Source organism: Lagenorhynchus albirostris, chromosome 14, assembly GCF_949774975.1.
Source record: "Lagenorhynchus albirostris chromosome 14, mLagAlb1.1, whole genome shotgun sequence".
Lineage (NCBI taxonomy): Eukaryota > Metazoa > Chordata > Mammalia > Artiodactyla > Delphinidae > Lagenorhynchus > Lagenorhynchus albirostris.
The window spans coordinates 72,422,130-72,447,549 of record NC_083108.1 but is presented as its reverse complement, the minus strand read 5'-3'; the positions used below and the strand labels follow the sequence as shown (position 1 = coordinate 72,447,549).

Sequence of the window (25,420 nt, the reverse complement as noted above, 5' to 3'; positions counted from 1 at the left end):
TCTGCGGCTCCTCAGCCCCTGCTGGAGCACTTCCCTTGACCTGGCGTGAACCTTCCCACATGCAGCTTTTTCTGCCCATTGCCAGAGATTTCCTGCTTGCTTCCCTCACTGTTCACCGACTGGCTCGGGTCTCTCCTTTGGGAGCCACAGAAACATCATCCCTCTTCTGGGACAACTCCTCAGATGTCTCACTTGGTAGTTTTTTTTTTTTTTAAGTATTATTTTGGTAAAAACCGTAAAACATCAAATTTACCATCTTAATTATTTCTAAGTGTATGAATTAGTAGTTTTAAGTATATTCACAACTTTTTTATCTTGCAAAAGTGAAACTCTATACCCATTAAACCACCACTTCACTTGGTAGCCTTTTGAAGCCCCAAGGGGAAAGTAAGATTCTGAAAAGGCACAATTTCCAAAGAGTTACAATATCTCATTTGATGACTGTGATTCCCACTTTTCAGCTGAGAAACAAGACACAGAGATTACCTGAAACGAGACACAGGAACATGACATTTTGATATAGCTTTAAAAATAAACCATTAAATGCTCAGATGATTATGGTGATGATGGTTTTTATTGTTGTTATTGCCAGGTAATATACTGAACTGATATCCTTATCTCTACCCTTTGCAATGGGATTGAAGAGAGGAATCAGCAGGAGTCAGAAATGAGTGAAGGTCAGGTGCTATCTTAGTCTATTCGAGCTGCTTCAACAAAATGCCACAAACAGGGTGGCTTAGAAGCAACAGGAACGTATTTCTCACAGTTCTGGAGGATAGGAGTCTGAGGCCAGAGTGCCAACATGGTTTGGGTGAGGGCCCTCTTCCGGGATCATAGCTGGCATATAAGAGTCTCTAAGGAGGCAGAGTAGGACCAGGAAATATCAGCAGCTTCCCCCAGGATAATCCTGTTCCTCAGATGTTCCTAGTGTTGTCAAAAGCTCCCACAAGTATTGGGTCAGTGTGTATCAAATGAAATTCCCTGTATTAGGTAACTGAACTGTGGTTACTTAAGGGAGTATCCAAGATAAAAATTCAAACACATTAAAGTATTAAGAAGTAAATGGGCATGATGCCTGCAACTTACTCATAGATGGTCCAGAAAAAAAAGAAAATATATAATGGGAGTTGGGAAGGGGGGTAAGAAGGGATAGAGCAAATGGGAGAAAATGCTAAAAATGGATGAATTTGGGTAGAGTATATGAGAGATGATTGTACTTTTCTCAAAACTCTAAGTTTGAAATAATTTCAAAATAAAAAATAAAGAGCTAACACAAGTCTTTCTGAAGGAAGTTCAGATCCCTCTCATATTAAGGAAATGAGGGTTTCTGTATGGAAGGGTCAAAGAACGACCTGATACATTTTTTCCTCAGGCGGTGGTTCGCAAAGTGTGGCCGCCAGACCAGCAGCATCAGCATCACCTGGCACTTAGTAGATACACAGTAAATATTTCTTCCTGGGGCCACCAGATTGGGAGCTAGGGGTATATTTCACTGAACATTTTTTTTACCGTGTTTGTTTATTTCCTTTTCAGAAAAGGGTTAATAAAATCAATGTAAATGAATATCAGTTCCCTTTTATTCTTCACAAAAGAGCTGAGTGAGAACTGGATGTTACTGTAGGGATCGTGAGGAAATGGAGGCCCAGAGGTAATGCGGCTAATTTTTTTAAATTAAGGTAAAACTCACATAAAATTGACCATTTTAAAGTAAACAATTCAGTGACATTCAGTCCATTCACAGTGTTGTGCAACTATCACCTCTATCTAGTTTGAAAACGTTTTCATCATCCCCAAAGGAAACCCATATCTATTATCCATCCCCTTTCCTCCTTTCCCCCGCCCCTGGCAACTACCAATCTACTTTCTGTCTCTATGGATTTACCTATTCTGAACATTTCATAAACATGGAATCAGACAATATGTGGCCTTTTATGTTCAGCTTCTTTCACTTAGCATCATGTTTTTGAGGTTCACCTATATTATAGCATGTATCAGTGCTTCATTACTTCTTTATGGTTGAATAATATTTCATTATGTGAATGGACCACATTTTGTTTATCCATTCATCTGTTGATAGACATTTGGGTTGTTTCCACCTTTTGGCTATTATGAATAGTACTGCTGTGAACATTCATAAACAAGTTTTTGTTGGAGTCCCTGTTTTCAGTTATTCTGGGTATGTGACCCTGGCCTCTTGATTCTCTCATTGCATTTGCCTGCTAGGTATTGCCCATATACAGTTTTGTTGTATGTAACACCATGTTTTGTTTTGTTTTGCTTGTTTTAACCATTTTTAAAATTGAAGTATAGTTAATTTACAATGTTGTGTTCCAGGTATACAGAAAAGTGATTCAGATATATATATATATATATATATATATATATATATATATATAAAATATATAATCTTTTTCAGATTCATTTCCATTATAGGTTATTACAAGATTTTGAATATAGTTCCCTGTGCTATACAGGTCCTTGCTTATCTATTTTATATATAGTAGTGTGTATATGTTAATCCAAAACTCCTAATTTATCTCCCCGCCCCCCACTATACTCTTTAGTAACCATAAGTTTGTGAGTCTTTTTCTGTTTTGTAAATAAAATCATTTGTGTAACACCATCTTTGAAAGACACCAGCCTGGTAGGTCTAGCCTATCAGCTCTCAGAGAGGATAACACTGTAGTTGTACCTATTGACCACGAGGTGGCGCCTAGACTTAGAAAACGCCTCATCAGCTCGGTTCTCGGGGCTGCGTAGTTCCTTGTGTCCCTCATTCAGCCATTTCCTCTTGGGCACTGGGCAAGGCTAAAGGCAGAAACAGCAGCTTTACACCCAATACTCCTGTGACTGACCCATATCCAAATACCCAGAGAGATTAGGTTATAACCTGAGATCTTTTTGCTTAGATAGCTAGTGTTCTAACTGGTTTGTCACTAAAAGCACAAGGAGATTAATGTGTCTAGGATGTCAGAATCAACATTATAAACATTTCTTAATAGCTAGCATTTCCTTTGTTATTTGTCAGTTTGAAAAACAGATTCTCTTACAATTACAATGAGTCTAATTCACAGGGACTGGGGGCAAGAAACATTACATTCCTCTGTTTTCTCCAATTCACCCCAACAGGGGTTTTGGCAACACTGAAATATTAAAAGGTCGGCAGTAACTCGGGAAACTCTCCAATCTCTATGTCTTCTCCTTCAGGTAAGAGCACCAGTATTCTTTGGGGGATCCATCCCTCCCTCATTTTCAGCCCAGATGGACTAGAGGGGACTCCAGTCCTGGCCACAATTGTGGACCATTATGACTCAGGTCTAAGTGAATCATCACATCTCAACCCTCTGGCCACAGTGACTGGTTGAGGGAGGGGCAGGATGTCACATCAGCTGGACCAATTAGCATGAACCTCTTTGCTGGGGCTAGCAAAAAGGGACTTTCTCCTAGCCAGTGGACTTGAGTCTGGCTGGGTGTGAGATGAGAGCTGTTGAGGTCAGTTGGCTCTTCTAAGGATCCAGACCCACCAGAACCAAAATGGGTATGGTCTAAAAATGAAGCCCACCTGGCAGAGGTGGAGCCAAGAGATGGAAACTCTTTGAACTTCTGAATCAAGCCATGGCCAAAGCTGAGATGTAAGGATTTTGGAACATAGGAACCATTTTTTTACACTGGTTTGAATTTGGTTTTCTGACACTTGCAACTAAAATATTCTTAAGTAATACACTGTCTGTTCAGAAAATCTTCCCAGTACTCTCACCCTACATCATGAGATTTGGATTAAATTGGTGGTAAGGTTAGGCATAGGAGAGGCATCACCCAAAATTTTGAGGGTACTGTTTCACATCATGGTAGGGATTGCTATTTGCCTTCCCAAATCCATTTTCCTTTTCTTCTTTAGAATTAAGAACTTCAGTTTTAGCTAGGCACGCTGATCCCTGGCTAAAAAGACAATATTCCTTATCCTTCTTTGCAGCTAGTTGTGGCCATGTATCTTAATTTTGTCCAAAGACATATAAATGGAAGTTTTGTGGGCAACCTCTGGGAAGCTGCCTTATAGAGAAGAGTGTCCCACCTTTGTTTGTCCTTTTTACCATCCTACTCCCTGGAATGTTGATGTGATGGCTGGAATGTTAGCAGCCATATTAAACCTTGAGGATGAGGGTCATACTCTAGGGATAATGGAACATTGAAATAGTAGAATCCCAGGTTGCTTAAAGACTTTGTGGAATCACATTAATAGCCCTTAACTGCCCAACTTTGGACTTCTTTTACTTGAGAGAGAAATTAACTTATCCTTATTTTAGTTGTTATTTTTGCCTGAGAAATGTGGACTGGGAACAAAATCAAGGAGTGGAAGAGTCAGAACCTTGTAACTCAGTGAAAGAGACACCAAAACTAGGTAATATAATGCTAGTTTTGCCTCTATAGTTCCTAATTCACTGTTCCTTGTAACCAGTATAACAAAACATTAAAAGTGTGTTTATTATGATTAACAAAATAAATATTACATTAAAAAATGTGTTTAGTGCATGGAGGGTGACAAAGCCCCCAACACTGTAATCCCACAATCTGGGAGCGTCTAGTCATTTTATTGTGACACTTCACTTTAGTGCAATCGCTTGTTTCATTATCTCCACAGCTAGACTAAGCATTGGGAGCCAGTAATGTCACCACCATTACTCCCTGAGGAAGCAGTTACCTAGCACAGTACCTAGCCTATGATAAGTGCTACTTAAGACTTCCTGAAACAAGGAATAGATAAATGAATGGAAAAAAGGTAAAATTTTAAAAATCTAAAAAAATTGCCAGAATGATTTGTTAACACATTGTTGCAAGGGGATGGTAATCTCAGGTCCCCCCATTTATCTCCTCCAAGTTGGCTTGGGCAGTTCCCAAATCTTGTCAGAGAAGCAGTGAACCGAAGGCTATGAATTTGTTCAGTCTGAACTGCTGGACGGAGACTCTTGGCGCTGGGATGTACAAGGAATCCTGTTTCCCAAAGTAAGTTTTGCCCACCAGTGGTGTTACTGAGATGACTTCAGGTGGTACAAAGGCAAACTTTGTCTTAATGATTACATATTTGTAAATTATCCAAAACTTACAAATATGGCCAAGAAGATAAATGCATGTCCTTTCAAAGTCATGCCTGACCCCATTTCACAGGCCCACCCAATGATTTTCTCATTTTCTAGGACAAGGGTCAGCAAGCTACGGCCAGGAAACCAAATCCAGTCCGTGGCCTATTTTTGTACGGCCCTCGAGCTAAGAATGTTGGGTTTTCCCCCATTTTTAAAGGACTAAAAACCAAAAAAGAAAATGTGACAGATGTTATGTACCCTGAAAAGCCTAACATGTTTATCACCTTGGCCTTTTACAGAAAAAGCTTGTCAACTCTGCCCTAGGAGATCGTAGCATTGTTTGAATTTGCTGTTAACTAATTAAGAGCTCACTCTGTGAAGTGACCTATAATTTATATATAGATTTATGTCCAGTACAGCTGCAAATGATTTCTATCTGGTAAAAACAAAATGCTCATGGTTAGTTACTGTTTCTTGCTTTCTAGGACATTAACCAGTTTTGTATCTAACCTAGCAATCTTTTTTTTAAATTAATTTATTTTTATATATTTTATTTTTGCCTGTGTTGGGTCTTCGTTGCTGCAAAAACCTTTATTAAAACGCCCACAGACAGCCAGTTCCTCAATGATTTTTGAACCTGATTCATCATCTTTTCTTTTTAATTGAAGTATAGTTGATTTACCATGTTGTGTTAGTTTCTGGTGTTCAGCAAAGTGATTCAGTTATAAATATTCTTTTTCATATTCTTTTCCATTACGGTTTATTACAAGATATTGAATATAGTTCTTTGTGCTATACAGTAGGACTTTGTTGTTTATCCGCTTCATCATCTTATTAATTAATGAGTAAAATCTTTGACCTGTGTTCATCTTATATTCACATAGGAGTCATGTTTTTAACTTCTGAAAATCAGACTTTGACATGCATTTATTATTGCTTAGGGTAAATATTTAGCAGATAATAGTGGTACTCCCATTTACATAAAGGGCATAAATTATAGGCAAATAACCCAGGCTCAAACCTTCAAGAATTTAACTTCTGGCAAGAAGCCTGGAAAGCAAGTAAAATACATGAGTATTGTCTAGGGAGCATTCTTCCCTGCCTGCAGTCAGCAGGGGCCCTTCTTATCCTTCCATGATGTCATTACCTGATCGCTCTCATTGTCAATATCTGGCATCTATATTATATTATAATCATCACTTTTGAGACTCTGTTCCCCTCACCAGATCCTGAGCTTCTAGATAGTGTCTTACAAGTCTTATTCGTCTTTGCATCGCCAGTACCTAGCACTCAGTAACCTCCCAGTAAGTGTTTATGATGGATGCATGTGAGAGGGGCGTGACCATTTCTTCCACCAGGCCCAGCTTAGGCCAGGCATCCCCTTTTGCACTCTCAGAACACCCTCTTCCTATTATATCCCTATGTTTAATGCCTCTCTCCCCAGGTAGATGCAAGTGCCATGAGGACAGACGTTTCAGTTGACCTGGTGCCACCGCGTACCACCTTAAGCCTAAGAAGCTGCAGAGAAGATGGGAGAACGGGAGTGAGCTCAAAGCTCTGCCCTTTGCTGCTCGGTTCACGTGTAATGGCACTGTTGCTGCTGCTCATCATCAAAGCTAAAATACAGAATCATTTCTTGAAGCAACGTCAACTGGAATATCCCATTACTGCTGACTGGTCATAAAATCCTTGTCTCCTCAATGAGGTACACTTACTTCAGCTATAGAATGATTAATTTGTATACATACATATATAAAATCTAAAAGATTAGCTTTACTTGTATTTCATTATTTTAAATTTAGTAACATTGTTTCATCTTTTTTATAATGTCTTCTATTTATGGCAGTTAAATGCCGTTCTTTTTTAGGTATTGCAGTAAGGTATTTTTCAAAATTTTTATCTAAATAAGAGTCAATTTAAAGAAAAAATGAAATGATAGTACAGGTATATGCATATATGACAAAAATTGAGAAGTGCTATTCAAAGAAGTCCAATTAATCTCTAGTGGAATAGGGATCGCCTATCAAGATGTGGCTTAGCCTCAGTGAAATAAAGCCAGGGGTCAACCAGTGAGCTCCATCACTCCCTGACACTGTCTGCAAATATTATACAGGTGTTTTTTCCTCAGGAAAGGATCAAACTTTGCCTCAAATTCTTAAAGGAATCTGTGACCCAAATGTGATCACTCACAAACTACTACTGTGATTCAATTCTTTTTGCTCCAATTCCATTGCTCACTAAGGAATCTTCTGATTCCTAATTTACTAATAATACTGATTACTAATTTGCCAGGTCCCTTGACTAAAGTAAGGCAGTGTTCTTGATACAAGATTCAAAAGGTCCAGCTATTGGAAATACAGACCTCACTTAAAGTGAGTAAATTGACATCTGGATTTCAAATTAATCTCTTATGAAACTGGTCCAGCAGGAATCTGTCTCATTTGTTCTGACCAAGTTTTTGAACTTAAAACACTGAGAACCAACCTTGGGTGTCAAGTGTGTGTTTCCTGGTTTACCTCCCTCTCTCTGAGGGCAGGGGCTGGGAGACTTGTGTGGGTGTCGTCCTCGGTGTGTCGTACTGGGCCCACCACACATGGGCAGGCCGGAAACATCTGTTAACTACGTGCAGGAAACAAAGGCTATTTATCCACAGTAGGGGATGGGTGACAGTTGTTTACAATGTGACATACACACAGAGGGGACAACATATCTATGTGACAGCATCTCCTTGGGTTGAGATGGAGGAAGAGTTACCTAAAAAGTGAAGAGCAGCACTGTTTTTAATGAGTTTTAGTCCAGAATACAAAGAAAGGTGCTAGTTGCTACTTCAAAGATGGAACAGTGGTAAACAATGGCTTTTTCTTCCCCCATTAAGGCAAGTTACAGAAGTGTTTCAGATGGAATGGATGAGATATTTGAATCTATCTTTGAAAGATCACCCTGAAAGCTAGTAGTATTGTTGCAGTTTAAAAGGCTTTCCATATACCCTTTGTCCCACACCCACCCTATTTATTGATTCAAATTCTGGAACTTTCTTGATCCAAGAGATTTTTCTGGCAGAATTTCTCTTTTGAGACCTTTAGCATGCAACGGTCATTTTTCTTGGTTTTGTTGCTTATCTCCTTGAACTTTCCATCACTGGATGAGTAAAGCCAGCATTGTTCTTTATGAGTTCTTCTGAGGAACTTTGACTGTGACCTGTAAGAGGGGTGCAGAGAAGCTGTTAAATCTTCATGCTTCCCTTTGGTCTGCAGGCCCCCTCAGCTGGGTGCTGCCTGAGCTATAAACAGAAGGGCTTTCCTGACTTCTAACATCTCGATGGCCAGTGGCCAATCCCAGCAACTGCTAGGGCTGTGTTCTGCATGAGATCACACTCTGCCTTCCCTTGACCTAGTCATTCTCAACCAGGGACAGCTGTGCCCCCCAGAGAACAGTGGGCAATGTCTGGAGACATTTTTGATTGTCACAGTTGGGGGGAGGGTTGCTACAGGCATCTAATGGGCAAAAGTCAGGGATGCTGCTCAACATCCTACACTGCACATGACAGCCCCACCACAAAGAATTATCCAACCCCAAGTGTCCACAGTTCCAAGGCTGAGAGACCCTGACCGAGATCCGTATGTTCCTCCACAAGAATCAGAGCCAGGAAAAGATAATGTGCTCAAGCTCACAGGTGTCTCAGTGTGTTAGGGGGAAGGTTCCAGATTCAGATGGATATGGGGTTGAATCCCATCGTTCCCCGCTACTGGGCAAGTGCTTCACCTCTGTGTGACTCGTTCCCTCATCTGTAAAATGGGGTAACAGCAATATCTCTTTCATGGGGTTGTTGTGAGCATTAAATGATGTAACATACATAAGACAGTCTAGCACAGATCCCGGCACAAAGTAAACTTTCAGTAAAAATAAAAAGAAATTTTCTCATCAGTCCCCCTTGCAAACTTGACTTCTGAGACCTTTAGCATGCAACAGTCATTTTTGTTAGTGAATGATAACACAAAAATCCTTATTTTTGTTAGTGTTATCATTCGAGTTCCTAAAGCTCAAAATACAGGACTTTTTTTTTTTTTTTTACAGGACTCTTTATCATGAGCACCAAGCACAGTGTGGATGCTGGGCTGAACCAGCTTTGCCCCCTTCACCCACATCCTCTAACCCTCCTAAGCCATCAAGTCCTGCCATTTCTTCAAAAGCCTTCTCGAGTTCTCCCCAACATCTCACTTCCTGAGGGCCCCAGCATTCGCAGCTTACAGTTGGATTCCTCCACAAATCACCTCAACTCAAGCCTCTCCTTTTCAGGCTCTTCCACTGCCCTCCAGTCAATCCTTAAATACTGCAGTTCCTTGGGGCTCAGTCTTAGGCCTCCCTCCTCCCTCACTCCATACCTAAATAATCTCCTCCATAACTATTGTTTTGATAAACAGTTATAGGCTAATGACATCTCAATGTCAATATCAAATCTGGGTCTCACCTCTTGTATATAATGGAAACATTTCAATAAACAAGTAAACATGTTTACTTTATTCCAGTGATCTTTTTGAGAACTTAGGTTGTATCTTATTAGAGTTTCACACTATATAGTATATACTGAATGAAGACCACTGTTTACCTTTTCTTGCTCTGTTCCCCCTTTCTCATCCTGCTCCCATCGCCGCCCCCCACCCCCAGGCTGGTTTGCTTGCCCTGTGCCCATTTCTCTTTTCTTAAAATATCATTTGTGAGTATGTTTCCTGGTTAAATTATAATTAGTATTCATTGTAGACAGAAAATCATTTTTACCTTAGTATCTTTCTTTCCTGTCTTTTTTCACTTTGATAAAGATATCTGAGTATCTGTATATGGGCATATACAGTTTTAAAGTTGGGCTTATACTGCATATATCACTTTGTATCCTCCTTTTTTACTTTAAAGGATAAGCATTTTTCATATCAAATATTCTACAAAAATACTTTAACAGCTACTTAATATTCCATAATTTATTGGGCGTTTAAGTTACATCTGATTTTTCCCTGTTGGAGAATGCTGTGATGGCTATTTATGGAAGTAAAGCTTTCTTTCTATTTCTGCTTAGTTCTTCAGGATTGCAGAAGCAAAGGATACGCCCCTTGATATCTAATGCCTCGTAGCTTGATTCTTATTAGAAGTTTTTCCTCGCTGCTTCAGCCCACTGGGATCTTTGCCTCCTCTCAGGTTTTACAGAACTCAGTGTATAACAAAGCCCAGCAAAGGACTGTGTAGGCATAGTGGTGGTCAAGTCCCTACTTATTCCTCATGAGACACAGCAGAGACTGGGTCTTTACCCTCTTTGGTAGCTTCCATGGCTTAAAACAAGAAACTAGCAGTCAATACTGATGGACTCCAGCACGAGGGAGAGGGCTGAGAAGGTGCCCATACTCACAGTTTTCACTTCAGTGTATGCCTGCAGCCCATACTCTCCCAGCTCCCGGCCGCTCCCAGACAGCTTGTAGCCACCAAATGGTGACTGGGCCCCAAACACATCATAGCAGTTGACCCTATAATTTAAGATGAGATTTCAGAAGTAACTTTTGGGGTGGAGGATAAGCATCATACCCCTCGGACCTCCTGTATTGTTCTAAAATTTTATTGAGAAAAATGGATGGGTAGAACCCTACTAATAGCTAGCTATATAGAAGTCAAAAGCAGGCCACATGAAATAAAGCCATAAGTCATCTCATCCTTCCCATTTCAATGAATCATTTTTGCTAATTGGGTATTAAGCTTTTTGGGGCAATTTTTTTTAATTATTAAATTTTAACTGAATTTAAAACTCACCACTTTAAAGGTGCTTTATAGTACATTCAGTGCTTTATAATATATTCACAATGTTGTGCAACCATTACCTCTATATAATTCCAGAACATTTATCACCCCAGAAAGAAACCCTATACCCAATAAGCAGTTACTCCCCATTCCCCCCCCTCCTCCAACCTCTGGCAGCCCCTAATCTACTTTCTCTCTCTATGGATTTGCCTATTCTGGGCATGTCATATAATGGAATCATATAATATGTGACCTTCTGTGTCTGGCTTATTTCATTTAGTATTATGTTTTCCATGTTGTAGCAGGTTATCAGTACTTCATTTCTTTTTATGGCTGAATATTCCATCGCACAGATAAACCACATTTTGTGTATCCATTCATCAGTTGATGGACATTTAGGTTATTTCCACCTTTTGACTATTGTGAATAATCTATGAACATTCAGATACACTTTTTTGTGTGGATGTATGTTTTTTTTCTCTTGGGTATGTACCCAGGAGTGGAATTGCTGGGTCCTATGATAATTCTATGTTTAACTTATTGAGAACTGCCAGATTTTTCTAGTGGCTGCAACATTTTACATTCCCACCAGCTATGTGTAAGGGTTCCAGTTTCTCCACATCCTAACCAACACCTGGTATTTTCTGTTTTTTAAATTACAGCCATCGGAGCTTCCCTGGTGGCGCAGTGGTTAAGTATCCGCCTGCCAGTGCAGGAGACATGGGTTCAAGCCCTGATCCAGGGTGATCCCACATGCCGCAGAGCAACTAAGCCCGTGCGCCACAACTACTGAGCCTGCGCTCTAGAGCCCGCAAGCCACAACTACTGAAGCCCACATGACTAGAGCCCGTGCTTCACAACAAGAGAAGCCACCACAATGAGAAGCCCGCGCACCACAACAAAGAGTAGCCCCCACTTGCTGCAACCAGAGAAAAGCCCACGTGCAGCAACAAAGACCCAACACAGCCAAAAATAAAATAAAATAATTTTTTTAAAAAAATTAAAAATAAATAAATTACAGCCATCCTAGTGGGTGTGCCATAGGTGCTAAGCTTTTAAGACCAGTGTTTACATAGATGTGGGCCCTCAGCTCTGGTCTCCTGCTCTTGTTACAGCTTGGTAAGGAGCCCCAGTCATCCATCTGCTTGCCCAAGAACAGCTGCACGGACATATGCACCGGAGGGAAGTTTCATCTGGAGGAGAGGGGGAAGGACATCCCCATCTGCTACACCACACCCTGACCCAGGAGGAACTAAGCCCGGCACCCCAATTCTGGGATGTGAGTAGTGGATTCCAGAAGACCCTGGCTTGGGGATCTCTACCTGGGTTGCGAGAGGCTGCTGGGAGGCACTTACCACACGGTGCCAGCCTGGAGGGCTTGGGACAGATAATTGGCCTTGTCCAAGTCCTTTGTGAAGACAGCTGCGGCCAGCCCGTACTTGGAATTGTTGGCTCTCCCAACGACTTCCTCTATGGTCTTGAACTTCAGAATCTGCATCACTGGCCCAAAGATCTGGGGTTAGAGAGCACAATGGGTGGGTGGGGCAGACACGGAACCACCTGTTACCCAGCTTTCCACAGCACTGAGCAGATGATTCCAGATGTGGTAGCAAGCCTCCAGACACACCCTAACAGTTCCAGAGGGAGAAGACAGCTCTCACACTCACTGGAATACAAAGGGAAGGAAGCTAAGGGGACTGGTTACCTTCTGTGTGCCATGGACCTTACATACCTTATCTTATTTCTAAACAGTCCTGTGAGGTAGGGGCTTGCACTGACAGGTCACATGGAAACTTAGTTTCAAAGAATTTCAGTCAGTCATTCAACAAGGCACACACTAGATGCTGAAGAAAAAGCTATGAACAAAATAGGGTCTCTGATCTCAAGATGTTCTGAGTTTATTTTATACTTTCCCTGCCCTATTTCTGAGCCATTTCTTCAAGGCATCCTGGTTCCTTTTAGTGGGCTTTAGTGGGCTTCAGAAACCAAAACATGGGAGCTAGGCGTGCTTGTTGCGGTTGGGGTGTGACTGCTCTCAGCCCTATCAGGGGAGAGACCCCGGGGAACAGATCCTGATGTAATCAAGTGATTGGCATGTGACCGTGACAAGTGGTGGGAGCCCAGAGGAGCTACCTGGCCTGAGTGATGGGAGGCAGGGGATCAGGGAAGGCATCGAGAGGTGATAGTCAAGCTGTGACACCACACGAGCAGAAACTGGCCAAACCAGAGTGAGGATGAGGAGCAGGGAGGAGGGAAATGGAGTTCCAGGCACCGGCACACGCAGCACCCATTCTTACAACATCCCATTCTCCACTAAAGAAACTAGGACTTCCTGAAGAAATCACTGATTCTAGGACTGGGTGGAGAGTGTCAAGACGGAGGTGCGAGAAGACTGCCAGGAGCCCATCACGGTTGGAGCGAGGACTGCGAGACGGGGCATCTTGCACTTCGGGCACTAGCAAAGCAAAGGCAGCCCCTGCCCTTCTAGAAAATGGATATTTTCCATTTCCATCAAGATTAAAAAAAAAAAAATAGCATCGAAGTAGTCATGATGGGAAAAGAGGCAGAACTCTGTTGTACTCTCTTACCCTGATTTTGCATTTTAATATCATTTTATTTTGAATTATCCATGAAAGGGGGTGGCAGTATAATGTTTTCCCTGCATAGGGCCGCTAAAGGGCTTCATCCTGCTGGGGGAAGTGGAGTGAGTCTGAATCCACAAGGGCAGAGTACACATGTCGGATACCCCTGGATCTCCAGTGTCTGTAGAGCACCTTGCACATAGTAGGAATTCAAAAATTATTTGTCGTAAGGGATATGGAGATATATATATACGTATAGCTGATTCACTTTGTTATAGAGCAGAAACTAACACACCATTGTAAAGCAATTATACTCCAATAAAGATGTTAAAAAAAAAATTTTGTGAAATGAACGAATGAATGAGATGGAGTTGCTGCCCTACGTTCGTAATCAGTGCCAAGGGGGAGAGAAGATCAAGGGACTCTCGCCATGTGGGGAAGTCAGCCCTTTGATCTAGTCCAGTGTCTGCTTACACGAAGGCCATGAGAAGGGCTGGGAAGAGTCATTCCTTTAACTCGCAGGGAGCAGAACACAAAGGACCTGTAGGCTCTGTTGGGGAATTCAGACGTTCTCCCCAACCACTGGCAGCCATAAGAGACTGAAGAGGAGAGGCACAAGATCAGAAGCGAATTGCAAATCATTTGTCTTATGCATAGAGCCAGGATTTGGCCCAAGGCCAGCGGATGGGTCCTGGGTCAAGATGCTGGACTGAACTGTCCGCTTCTCCTCCTAGGAACATTCCCTCGAGCGCTGGACGCATGCTAACCTCCTCCTTTGCGATGGTCATGCCATCCTGCACGTCTCCAAACACGGTGGGCTGGATGAAGTAGCCACGGTCAGCAGCCGCCCCTCCACCACACAGCAGCTTCGCCCCCTCCTCCTTCCCAGATTTGATGTAGCCAAGGACCTTCTTAAACTGAGTCTCATCCACCTGAGGGAGAAGGAGCCCAGAGTTACAGAGATGCTACAGCCATACCTCTCCCAGCTTCAGGCTTAGAACCACACAGGCAAGAAGCCAACTGGGAAATGGCCAGATCATGAATAAGCAAGGCCCAAAACGTAAGAATAGATTCCACCAAACTCATTAGCCCTCAAAGAAATGAATATCAAAATGAATATCAAGCCTACTGTTTGTTTTTCAAGTATGAGATTACTAAAAATTTTAAATAGTAAGAAAATACATTGATACCAAGGGTATGCTGCATACTCTGTAATAGTCATACATTATTAGAAGGACTGATACAACATTATAGGTCAATTACACCTCAATTTAAAAAAAAAGAGAAAGGACTGTAAGCTGGTACAGCTCTTCGGGCAAATGGCTTATTAATATCAGACAAAGGGCTTCCCTGGTGGCGCAGTGGTTGGGAGTCCGCCTGCCGATGCAGGGGACGTGGGTTCGTGCCCTGGTCCGGGAGGATCCCACATGCTGCGGAGCAGCTGGGCCAGCTGCGCCATGGCCGCTGAGCCTGCGCATCCAGAGCCTGTGCTCCGCAACGGGAGAGGCCACAGCGGTGAGAGGCCCGCGTACCAGGAAAAAAAATATATATATCAGACAAAAAATTAGATGTTCATATCCTCTGACCCAGCTATTTAACTTCTAGGAATTTATTCTACATGTGACAAAGGGACCTGAACAAGGACAGTCACTGGGGAACATCTTACAGAAGCAAGAAGTGGAAACAATCCCAAGTATGCATCAGTAGAGGAGCTGGTTAATATGGCACACCCATATGTTGGCAACATTAACAACAGACCTGTCCACAGACAGACACAGAATGACAGCCTAAGATGTTCTGTAAAGAGGGGGGAAGCTTGTAGGATGATATATATTATATGACCCTACTTTTGCTAAAACAAACATGCCAAAATGTAACTCTGTGTGTATGTGGTTACCTATGAGGAATGGACATGAAGGGGACAAGGGGATCTTATTTTTTACTTTAAACTTTTTTATGAAGTTTTTAATACAAATTTATATTACCTTAATAATTATATAGCCACAAACCACAAAGAAAAATGAGAGGAAAAAAGACGCTGGGATTCACAGCAGCACTATTCACAATAGCTAAAAAGTAGAAACAACCCAAGGGTCTATCAGCAGATGAATGGATAAAGAAAATGTGGCCTATCCATTCAGTAGCATATTATTCAGCCATGAAAAGTAATGAGCCATCAAGTCACGAAAAGACATAGAGGAAACTTAAATGTACATTGCTAAGTAAAAGAAGGCAATCTGGGGGAAAAAGAAAGAAAAAGAGGAAGCAGCCTAATCTGAAAAGGCTACAGACTATATGATTCCAACTATATGACATTCTGGAAAAGACAAAACTATAGAGACAGTAAAAAGATCAGTGGTTCAAGGGTTAGGGGGAGGGAGGAATGAACTGGTGGAGCACAGGAGATTTTTAGGGCACTGAAACTATTCTGTGTGATACCGTAATCATGGATACATGTCTTGATTCATTTGTCAAAACCCACAGAATGTACAACACCAGGAGTGCACTCTAATGTAAACTACGGACTTCATTTAATAATCATATATCAATACTGGCTCATCAAATTATAACAAATGTATCACACCAATGCAAGATATTAATAATAGGAGAAACTAGGGGATGGGGAGGTTAGGGGATATATGGGAACTCTGTACTTTCTGCTCATTTTTCTAAAAGAATAGAATCTATTAATTAAAAAAAAAAAAAGGCTGCCTTGGCCAGCACTGGAGCCTGGGGAGTAGACACAAGGAACGCAGACATCCCCAGGACAATGAAGCCTGCAGAGAGGCCCCTGTTGGCCCCAGAAGTGGGCTCAGGGCCGCGTGCAAGGGATTTGTGGGAGGAAGCATCCCTGACCCAGTGGATTCCTCATCCCTGGGAGGAGGAGGCTGGAGGAGGCCAGCACAGGGCCCTGTGGAGAGTGAGCCCAAGACAGGCTGGGTCTAAGGCCAATGCTGGAAAAAGGATCAGGATGTGATGGGGTGAGGCACTGTGTTTCCTTTTGTTATAATTATTATTGACTATATTCTTATTAGTTAAAATGAATACATGCTCACTGTAAAAAAAAAAAAAATTTTTTAATTTTAAATCAAACAGCTCAGAAGAGTATAAAGTGAAATGAAGTCCCTCTGCTACAACAGCCCTCCGCCCTCCTCCCAGACGTAACTGCGATTAACAACAGGTATGTGTGTGTCTTTCTGGCAGATGCATTTATATGGATGGCCAAGGTCCAGGAAACATGCATTCCCTTTCTCACAGCCATTCCTCATATTTATTATGTGTATGTAATTTACAAAGGGCTTTCCATTATTAATTTCCACTTCACGGCCACTCTGTGAGTTACGAAGGACAGGCTTTATGGATGAGAGAATGGTGGCTCGGAGAGAGCATGTGGCTTCCCAAGGGCACACAGCTGGTACCTGGCAGAGCTGAGACTTGAAGCCAGGCCTGCCGGATTCAGAGTCCAAGGCCCTTTCCGCTTCTCCATGGTGGCTCCGGACACCGAGACCTGCGTGCAACCACTGGGCTTACCTGCGGCCCCTGCTCAGTCCGGCTGTCAAAGGGGTTCCCGACCACACGAGACCTGGCCCGGGCAACACTCCGCTCCACAAACTCGGTGTAAACGTCCTCCTGCACAAAGGTCCGGGAGCCTGCACAGCAGCACTGGCCCTGGTTGAAGAACAGGGCGAAGTGGGCCTGCTCCACAGCCCAGTCCACTGCGGAGGCAGAAGGCAACCATAAGAAGAGGATAAGGAGGAGCCTGGCCCCAGTGGCTGCTACCCTTAACCCGTTAACACTACCAACAGCGTTCATGCCTGCTGGGTGCCAGACTCTGTGTGGGAACAAGGCAGGGCCGATCGCTCCCTTCTCTGAGTGTGGAGACCAAGTGGCAGATAGACACGAAGGACAGTGGTCATCACCCACTATGGTAATAGAGCCAAGGGTGGCTGGAGGACCAAACCAGCTGGCCTATGGCCATCAGGGAAGACTCCCTCAAGGAGGACGAATCTGGGAGCACCTCAGCAGGACCAGGAAAAAGGATGTGATGGAGGAAAAGTAGTCTAATCTGAAAGCATGCTGCATTCTTATGCAAGTGAGTAGCTCAGCCTGGCTGGATTACAGGGAGCAGAGAGGAGAAAGGCTGGGGGAGAGGCCACATCGTGTAGGCCAGAGGGCCATGCTGAGGAGTCTTACTTTCATCCTGAGGCCCTGGGGGCAGAAACCAATCCGAGGGATGCTGAGGATTGCGGAACTGAGTGGAACCACAGAATACAGAGCTAGCGACAGGTTGATATCAGACCTCCCCCCTGAAAACTTACTGTCAGCATCTGACATGATGATATTGGGACTCTTTCCTCCTAGCTCCAGGGTCACTCTCTTGAGGTTACTGTTCCCCGCAGCAGTCTGGATTAGGTGGCCAACCTACAGGGAAGCAGGAACAGAGACAAACTCAGCGGAGGAAAACAAAACCAAATGTTCTCAGACACACAGAACAGAAGCCCCCACAACCTGAGGGAGTAGCTGGACTACAAGAGACCTGGAGAATTTCACCAAATCTGGCCATTCACTTACCATCACTGCCCCATCCTCTGAGCTCGTAGGATGACAATGTCAGTAACGACACGAGCAGGGTCATTGCTGTGTGGCTTCTACACACTCAGCACCACCTACATACCAGACACTGTGCTAAGTGTTTTGTGTGCATTAAGTTCAACCCTCACAACAACCTCAGAGGTAGGGCCGACTCTTTCCCTTGATATAGAAATGTGGGAGCTATAGCTCAGAGTGGTCAAGTCACTTGCCCAAAGTCACACAGTAAATGTGGAGTCAGAATTCACATTTGGGCAAACTGCATCCAGCAACAGTTCAGACCTGCTATCCTGCCTCATTCTCACAGTGTTTTAAATGGTATCTCCTAGCACAGGGCAAGGATGGGGTGCTTCTCACCTCCATATTCCAAGAGCCTGGCACAAAGAACCCCTGTGCTTATTTGTTGAATGAGCACACATACCGCGGTCAAGAAACCATCCCGTCTGACTTCCCTGGTGGTACAGTGGTTAAGAATCCGTCTGTCAATGCAGGGGGACACGGGTATGAGCCCTGGTCCAGGAAGATCCCACATGCCGCGGAGCAACTAAGCCCATGTGCCACAACTACTGAAGCCCGCGCGCCTAGAGCCCGCGAGCCACAACTACTGAAGCCCACGCCTAGAGCCCGTGCTCCGCAACAGGAGAAGCCACTGCAATAAGAAGCCCGCGCACTGCAACGAAGAGTAGCCCCCGCTCGCTGCAACTAGAGAAAGCCCGTGCACAGCAATGAAGACCCAACACAGCCAAAAATAAATTAATTTAAAAAGAAAGAAAGAAAGAAAGAAACGATCCCATCTGCAAGATTCTCAACATCCCCTTGAGGCATTAATTTAGGTGGTGACTAAGCCAAGAGCGAGCCTGGACTGTCATCTAGGCCACAGTTCTGCCCTCCCGCAACCGCCATCTCTGCATACAGACTGAATGTCTAAAGGTAACTTTACCTGGGGATCATTTTAAAGATCACCTTTATTATACTATTCAGCATGCCTTCTCTAAAGTCATGCAATGAAGGCTTCCAAGAATTCAAGGATAGGAAAAATGAATTTTGTCCCTGCTTTCAAGGTGATTATGTTTAAGGAATCCCCAGGCATCTTATATGTCTTTGTCTCTCCGGGGCCTGGCACAGAGCAGCACTCACTCATTCATTCACTCACTGAGCACTTACTCTGGGCTAGACTTTTGCTGAATACATCATAAGCTTTATCTCACTCAGGCCAACCCTGGGAGGTGGGCACAGTTATTATCCCTATTTTATAGGGGGGGAAAAGGAGGCTTCAGGAGGCTGACTTGCCTAAGGTCACATAGCTAAGTAAGTGCTGCTGAAACAGTTAGTTTGACTCCAAAGCGCATTATCTTCCCCACTACACCACACCCACTGTCTGTACTGCATAGATACTGCCATCCTCATTTTTTTTTTTTTTTTTTTTTTTTTTTTTGCGGTACGCGGGCCTCTCACTGTTGTGGCCTCTCCCGTTGCGGAGCACAGTCTCCTGACGCGCAGGCTCAGCGGCCACGGCTCACGGGCCCAGCCACTCCGCGGCATGTGGGATCTTCCCGGACCAGGGCACGAACCCGTGTCCCCTGCATCGGCAGGCGGACTCTCAACCACTGCGCCACCAGGGAAGCCCACTGCCATCCTCATTTTAAACACAATGAATGGAGACACTCAGTGAATTGCCTCCTGTCATAATGACAAGGCTGGGATTTGAACTCATGTCTCCCTAAAGCCCACTCTCTTTAATTGCCAGGGCAGTGCCAGTCAAAGAGTCTGACACAGCCGAGGTGCTTTGACCTTGGGCAGGCAGTCAGCTCTGGGCTTTATGAAGTCTAGACATAGACAGTCCTGGCCTCTTTATCCCACATGGGATGCCAGGCCACCCCCCTAGAGCAGCTGGAGTGTCAACCAATCCACAAAGGGTTCCACCCTGATGGTCCCTGCTGGCACACATGGGGCCCCTCACTTGAGCTACTCAAAGGCAGTCCTGGGGTAGACCCCCATGCAGTACCCAGAGGCTAATCTTATGTTACTTTATTTTAGCTGCGCTGCACGGCTTGCGGGATCTTAGTTCCCCGACCAGGGGCTGAACCTGGGCCACAGCGGTAAAAGCACCAAGTCCTAACCACTGGACCGCCAGGATAGTCTTGAACGCATCATCCTTTGAGGACTGGCAGCGTTTGAGCCAAACCTACCACAAGCTTGAGGTCCTAGGATGCCTTACCTCAGTGGAGCCTGTGAAGGCCACTTTGTCCACATCCTCATGAGAGGCAACGGCGGCCCCAGCCGTGGGGCCAAATCCAGGTACGATATTGACCACGCCAGGAGGAAAGCCGGCCTGTAGGCAAACACCAGGGACACTGGGAGTCGTTCTCCCGCTCCAAAGGGTCTGGACAGAGGAATACACATCCCCTCCCAGAAGCTGCGGCAGTCTGCCCAGCACACAGGTGAGCAGTCTTACCGGGTACTGCTCAGGAATTCCAAATGGTGCAGCAAGGAGCCTGTTTTGTGGGATTCCCTGTGCCCTTTGCCCCTGTCCCCATGGCACTCACTTAGAATGGTTTTCATCCTTCAGAGGGGTCTTGCAATGAAACCCAATGTAGAAGAGAGGTGGTGCGGGTCACTTCAGCTGAAGTGTGATGAGCAGGGATGAGGGGGGTTCACTCCCTTCTCTACAAATACCCGTCCCCACTACGGGGGCCCCTCATCAGCAATCCTATAGAGCAAGCCTCTACAAAGGCATATAGAGGTCAAGATGGACGCAAGCCACGCACCTCCTTAATCAAGTTGGCCACATAGAGGGCAGTGAGTGGAGTCTGCTCAGCCACCTTCATCACAACCACGTTTCCAGTCGCCAAGGCTGGGCCCAGTTTCCATGCTTGCATCAAGAGCGGGAAGTTCCACTGCAATCAACAACAGCCACTCCCGAAATCTCGGCCGAGAGCTGCACTGGCAGCAGAAAGTGGCAGCCACGGAGCAGAAGCAACACCAGGTTCTCTGAGCCTCTCGTGTTCCCCTCACCACTCAATTGTAGATTTAAGACAGATAAACAAGGCAGGTGGTGGATGATAATATTAGTGACTCGCATTCATGCTTTTCCATACTAGGCACCATGCTACATCATCGCCTTCAATCCTCCCTACTGCCCTCAGACAGCTACTATCACTTCCACTTTTCAGATAAGGAAACCAAGTCCTAGGGGGATAAGTGACTTGCCCAAGGTCACAGAGTTCACCCGTGGCAGGGCTGGTTGGCTTTGTTAAAGACCATGTTCTCAACCACTGCCCAGGCCGCCTTCCAACATCACCCCACAGACCCTCCCACCTTGGCAATGAACCTGCCCAAGATTGCTGCCTCTCACAGCACTCCTGATAAACCTTCATTTGTTTATTATGAGTCTAACACTCACCGGGATGATCTGCCCGCACACTCCCACAGGTTCATGGCGGGTGTAGCTGAAGTAGTCCCCATCGATGGGAATGGTTTTTCCGTGGTACTTATCAGCCCAGCCTGCATAGTAACTTAAAAAAAAAAAAAAAAATCCAAACTCCGTCAATGACTGTCAGGGACCCCTGTAAACTCTGGCAGAAAGAGAAGACTCAAACTGGTCCAACTGGGTCTTTCTGATAATTGCCCTGGCTCTGGGCTTATTTCCAGAAAGACTTAACTGCTAGGGTCACAATAATTCATTCTCGGTAACTAACCTCTAAGCCTCAGAATCACCTGGGGTGCTCATAAAAAACACCAAATTCCAGGTACCCACTTCTGACCTACTCAACTGACTCTGGGGCTGATGCCCAGGAATCAGTATTTTTAATAAACATTCAGATTTATTAAACTGTGACTGTCGCACCAGCCCAGCACCACAGATTAGCATCTGAGAACCATGGATCGACTCTAGTGGGAAAGTGCAAACCCATCTAACAGCTGGCACTTGCCGTGTGCAGAGCATTGTACTAAGACTGAGTGAACAGTGACCAGAAACAAATCAATGACTGGGTCCCAACCCTGTAAAGCTTACCATCCAGACACACAGGGACACAAATGGCAAAAACACAGCAAACTAGAGCTGGGGGGAAAAGAAGAGTCATGTGTTTATAGTATGTGATGATTTTCAGGGAAGTAGGAAGAATGAAAGATGGGGGAGAGATGCAACATGCAGTGTAAAAGAGAGATTTCTGAAATGAATGTGTCTGCTGAGGTTAGCCTGAGACCAGACTTGACCTGGGTGTGAACATAGGTTTGTGACGCCAGGGAGAAAAATAGCCACGGAGTTGCCAATCTGTACAAATTAAGGCATCGCTGCTCCCTTCTTCCCAGGTCTGTATTACGTGTGTTTGCACGCCTCAGAACAGGTATTTAATGGGCACAGAGGCACTCTGCTAAAACACAGGAAGGCCTGGGGCTCTGCCTGCTGTTCACCAGGCTGCTCCCTCTGGGGCGTCCTTGCAGAGCATTCTCTATCTTGGCACTGCTGCCATTTGGGGCTGGAAAATTCTCTGCTGTGGGAGGCTGTCCTGTGCACTGCAGGATTTTTAAAGCATCCCTGGCATCTATGCACCAGATGCCAGTAGCACCCCTCCCTCCCAGTTGTGACAACCAAAAACGTCTCCAGACATTAGCCACTGTCCCCTGGGAGACTCAACTGCCCTGGTTGAGAAACCCTGTTATGGGGGATAACTACAGTTTTGTTGTCCAACCCATACTTTTCTGGCACTGCTTCTTCCCCTCCACCTCTGTTCACATGGTCACGGAGGAACAGCCATTATTTGAACAATGATCTGTCCACCTGAACCACATCTGGTCAGACTCAAGGCCAGCCAGTCAGGGCCCCCCTTCCAGGAATTTGGCACGAGGACTAAGGGACTGCAGCTTAGTCTGGCCGGAAGCACTCATACAGCAGCCAGCCCAGGTGTGAGCAACCGGGTTCCAACATGCAGACTGGCCCCAGGAGAGGCCAGTGTAGTCGAGAGAAGAAGGAAGCAAGTAGGCAGCAATTAGACTGAATGGCCTTCTGGATTTCAGACCCCTCACTCTCCACAGTTGCCCAAGTTAGGCTGAGTGAGTTCCTGTTACCTATGACCCAAGGGCTCTGACAAAGCTCTTATTCCTCATCTTGTATTTCTTGGTTATTAAAATGTTTATGATTAAACTAAACCCAAAGCTAGCAAGAGGAAGCAAATAATGAAGATCAGAGCAGAGATGGGTGAAATGAAAAACAACAGAGAATCAACAAATCCACAAGCTGGTTCTTTGAAAACATTCACTAAATTGACAAACCTTTAGCCAGACTAAGAAAAAAAGGGAGAAGCACAAATAACTAAAATCAGAAATGGAAGTGGGGACATTATAAAAACGGGATAAAAATCATTATAAGACAATATTATGTGCAACTGTAGTCAACAAATTAGATAACCTGGAAGAAATGGACAAATTCCAACTAACATATAAATTACCAAAACTGAAAGAGAAAACATGTATGACTCAATTACAGTTTTGGTATTGAGGGATGATTCCCATGAGATGGAGTCTAACTAGAATACATTTCTCCAACTCCTGTGGATCCTTTTACATTATTCTGTTTCCACCCCTCCAGCAACACTCCCTCCCCTCTGGCACGGCCAGAACAAAGAACAGGAAGCCTGAGCCCATACCGGAGACATCTGAGAACCATGTCCAAATCCACCAGGTAGGAAATGACGTAGGGCTTGCCGTTGTCCAGGGTCTCCAAGGCCTGAGCAAAGACAACAAGATCAACACGGACACGGGGGCACAGGAATGAATCAGTAAATCGGGTGACAAACAGCATTGAGGCTCAGCATGGTCTGAGAAGGGCTGGTGGCCCCTTTGTGCTGAATTTTGAGGCATTTCTGGGCCTCTTCAATGGCAGGGAGCAAGAGGAGGGGGATGGGAGGAAGGATGCACCAACTTCTCATTCAATCATTTCACTATATTTTTTTCAAGCTTCTACTCTATGGCGGATCCAGGTGCTAGGAATACAGAGGCGATCATGGAGCTTATAGAACAAAATGCCTTTGTAAAGCAATTATATTCCAATAAGGATGTTAAAAAAAAAAAAAGAAAAAAGAGCAAAAAGCCAGCAAATAATGACATGAATTAGTCACAAGTGTTAAAAGAGTGTTACAAAGTGCCCAACCCAGCTGGAGAAACTCCAGCCTGAGAAGCACCCTTTAGGCTAAAACCTGAAGGATATGTAAGAGGAACAAAGCAAAGGGGAAGGTATGAATGGTGACAGAGGGAAGAGTACCCTGGGCAGAGGAAACAGCATGTGCAAAGGCCCAAAGCTTGGCAGCGAAGAAGTTGAGGGAAAGCTGGTGAGTTGAGCTGTGTGTGTGAGGGCCACAGTTGGGAGATAGAGCCAGATCAGGAAGGCCTAGTAGATTATGTTGAGGGAACAGGGCTTTATCCTAAGGACACAGAATGTGATGGAAGGCTTAAGAGCAGAGTGCCATGGTATAATTTGCCTTCTAGAAGCTTCACTCTGGCTGCTATGTGCAGTATGAACTGGGGGAGGAGAGGGTATTGCCTCCTGGTTTCTTCTGCCTCTTGCAGACAGGGAGGAGGCCCACCACACAGAGAGGGTCTGGGAGAGGTGTCCATCCCTCTGGGGGGTCTCTCTCCAGGAAGGCTTCCCCATCATAGCCCCCTCCCCACCCAAGTCTCCTCCTTTCTTAGCCAAACCCACTGCATCAAAGGAAACACTAAGAGGCTTCCCAGGTTGGTACAGGAGGGTACCCCAAAGGTGTCCAGCCTACGCCATTCTGGCCAGTTACTTGTCAGCAAGGCAACACTTTCCTGGCTATCCGTGGGACATCCATTCGCCATGTGGGATGAGAGGGGAGAGGGCAGAGAACTTACTGCCAGGTAGGTCCGGTCCCGCTCAATCAGATCAGCCAGGCGGTTCAGCAGCCAGCCCCTTTTGGACGCATCCATGCGGCGCCAGGGCGAGCCCAGCTGGAATGCAGCCCGGGCAGCCTTCACTGCCCTGTCCACGTCTTCCTGGAAAACACCCACCGAGGTACTTCAGGCCTTCTCAGCAATAACCACCTCCAAACGCCTCCTGCCCCGCTGCCGAACGTGCCCACAGGAGCTTCAGTCAATGCCTGTGTGGGAACTGCCCCAAACAGTTCCTCCCAGCCTCAAAAGGGCTCTGTTTGACCAGCTTCAGAATTAAATGACTGGGCTTCTCTCCTTCCCAGCAGTCATGGTGGGAATGAGGATCCTGATGGTTTCCATTTCAAAATCCCCCAAAGAGTTAACATAGGGAGAGGCACTCAGGGATCAGCACTAAGAAATTGGCCATTTTTCCCCCTCTTCCTTTCAAAACAAGCCCAGTGAAATTAACCATTCCTTCGGAGACGACTGGCAGTCTCCAAC

At 44.8% G+C, this 25,420-nt stretch overlaps 1 protein-coding gene and 1 long non-coding RNA gene across 4 annotated transcripts in view; one reads left to right on the top strand and one right to left on the bottom strand.

Annotated features, from left to right (window-relative positions):
- The window catches only part of LOC132503847 (uncharacterized), a 32,960-nt gene extending 11,866 nt beyond the window's left edge, over nt 1-21,094 (top strand). Inside the window, exons 2-6 of one of the 2 annotated variants that reach the window (XR_009534648.1) lie at nt 3,130-3,207; nt 4,640-5,001; nt 11,972-12,135; nt 16,535-16,619; nt 20,066-21,094. This is a non-coding gene — a long non-coding RNA (uncharacterized LOC132503847). Of the gene's footprint in view, nt 1-3,129; nt 3,208-4,639; nt 5,002-11,971; nt 13,770-16,534; nt 16,620-20,065 lie in introns of those variants that run through there. The other variant, XR_009534647.1, reaches the window with a different exon arrangement.
- ALDH2 (aldehyde dehydrogenase 2 family member) overlaps nt 7,841-25,420 on the bottom strand; it is a 29,756-nt gene continuing 12,176 nt past the window's right edge. The window contains exons 3-13 of one of the 2 annotated variants that reach the window (XM_060120666.1): nt 24,902-25,042; nt 23,677-23,756; nt 21,432-21,543; nt 20,797-20,925; nt 20,247-20,360; nt 17,758-17,860; nt 16,970-17,154; nt 14,206-14,370; nt 12,212-12,369; nt 10,474-10,588; nt 7,841-8,276 (exon numbers count right to left, since the gene is read on the bottom strand). In XM_060120666.1, the coding sequence (XP_059976649.1) occupies nt 8,244-8,276; nt 10,474-10,588; nt 12,212-12,369; nt 14,206-14,370; nt 16,970-17,154; nt 17,758-17,860; nt 20,247-20,360; nt 20,797-20,925; nt 21,432-21,543; nt 23,677-23,756; nt 24,902-25,042 (1,335 nt within the window). In that variant the 3' untranslated portion in view covers nt 7,841-8,243. The remainder of the gene's footprint in view (nt 8,277-10,473; nt 10,589-12,211; nt 12,370-14,205; nt 14,371-16,969; nt 17,155-17,757; nt 17,861-20,246; nt 20,361-20,796; nt 20,926-21,431; nt 21,544-23,676; nt 23,757-24,901; nt 25,043-25,420) is intronic. The other variant, XM_060120667.1, reaches the window with a different exon arrangement.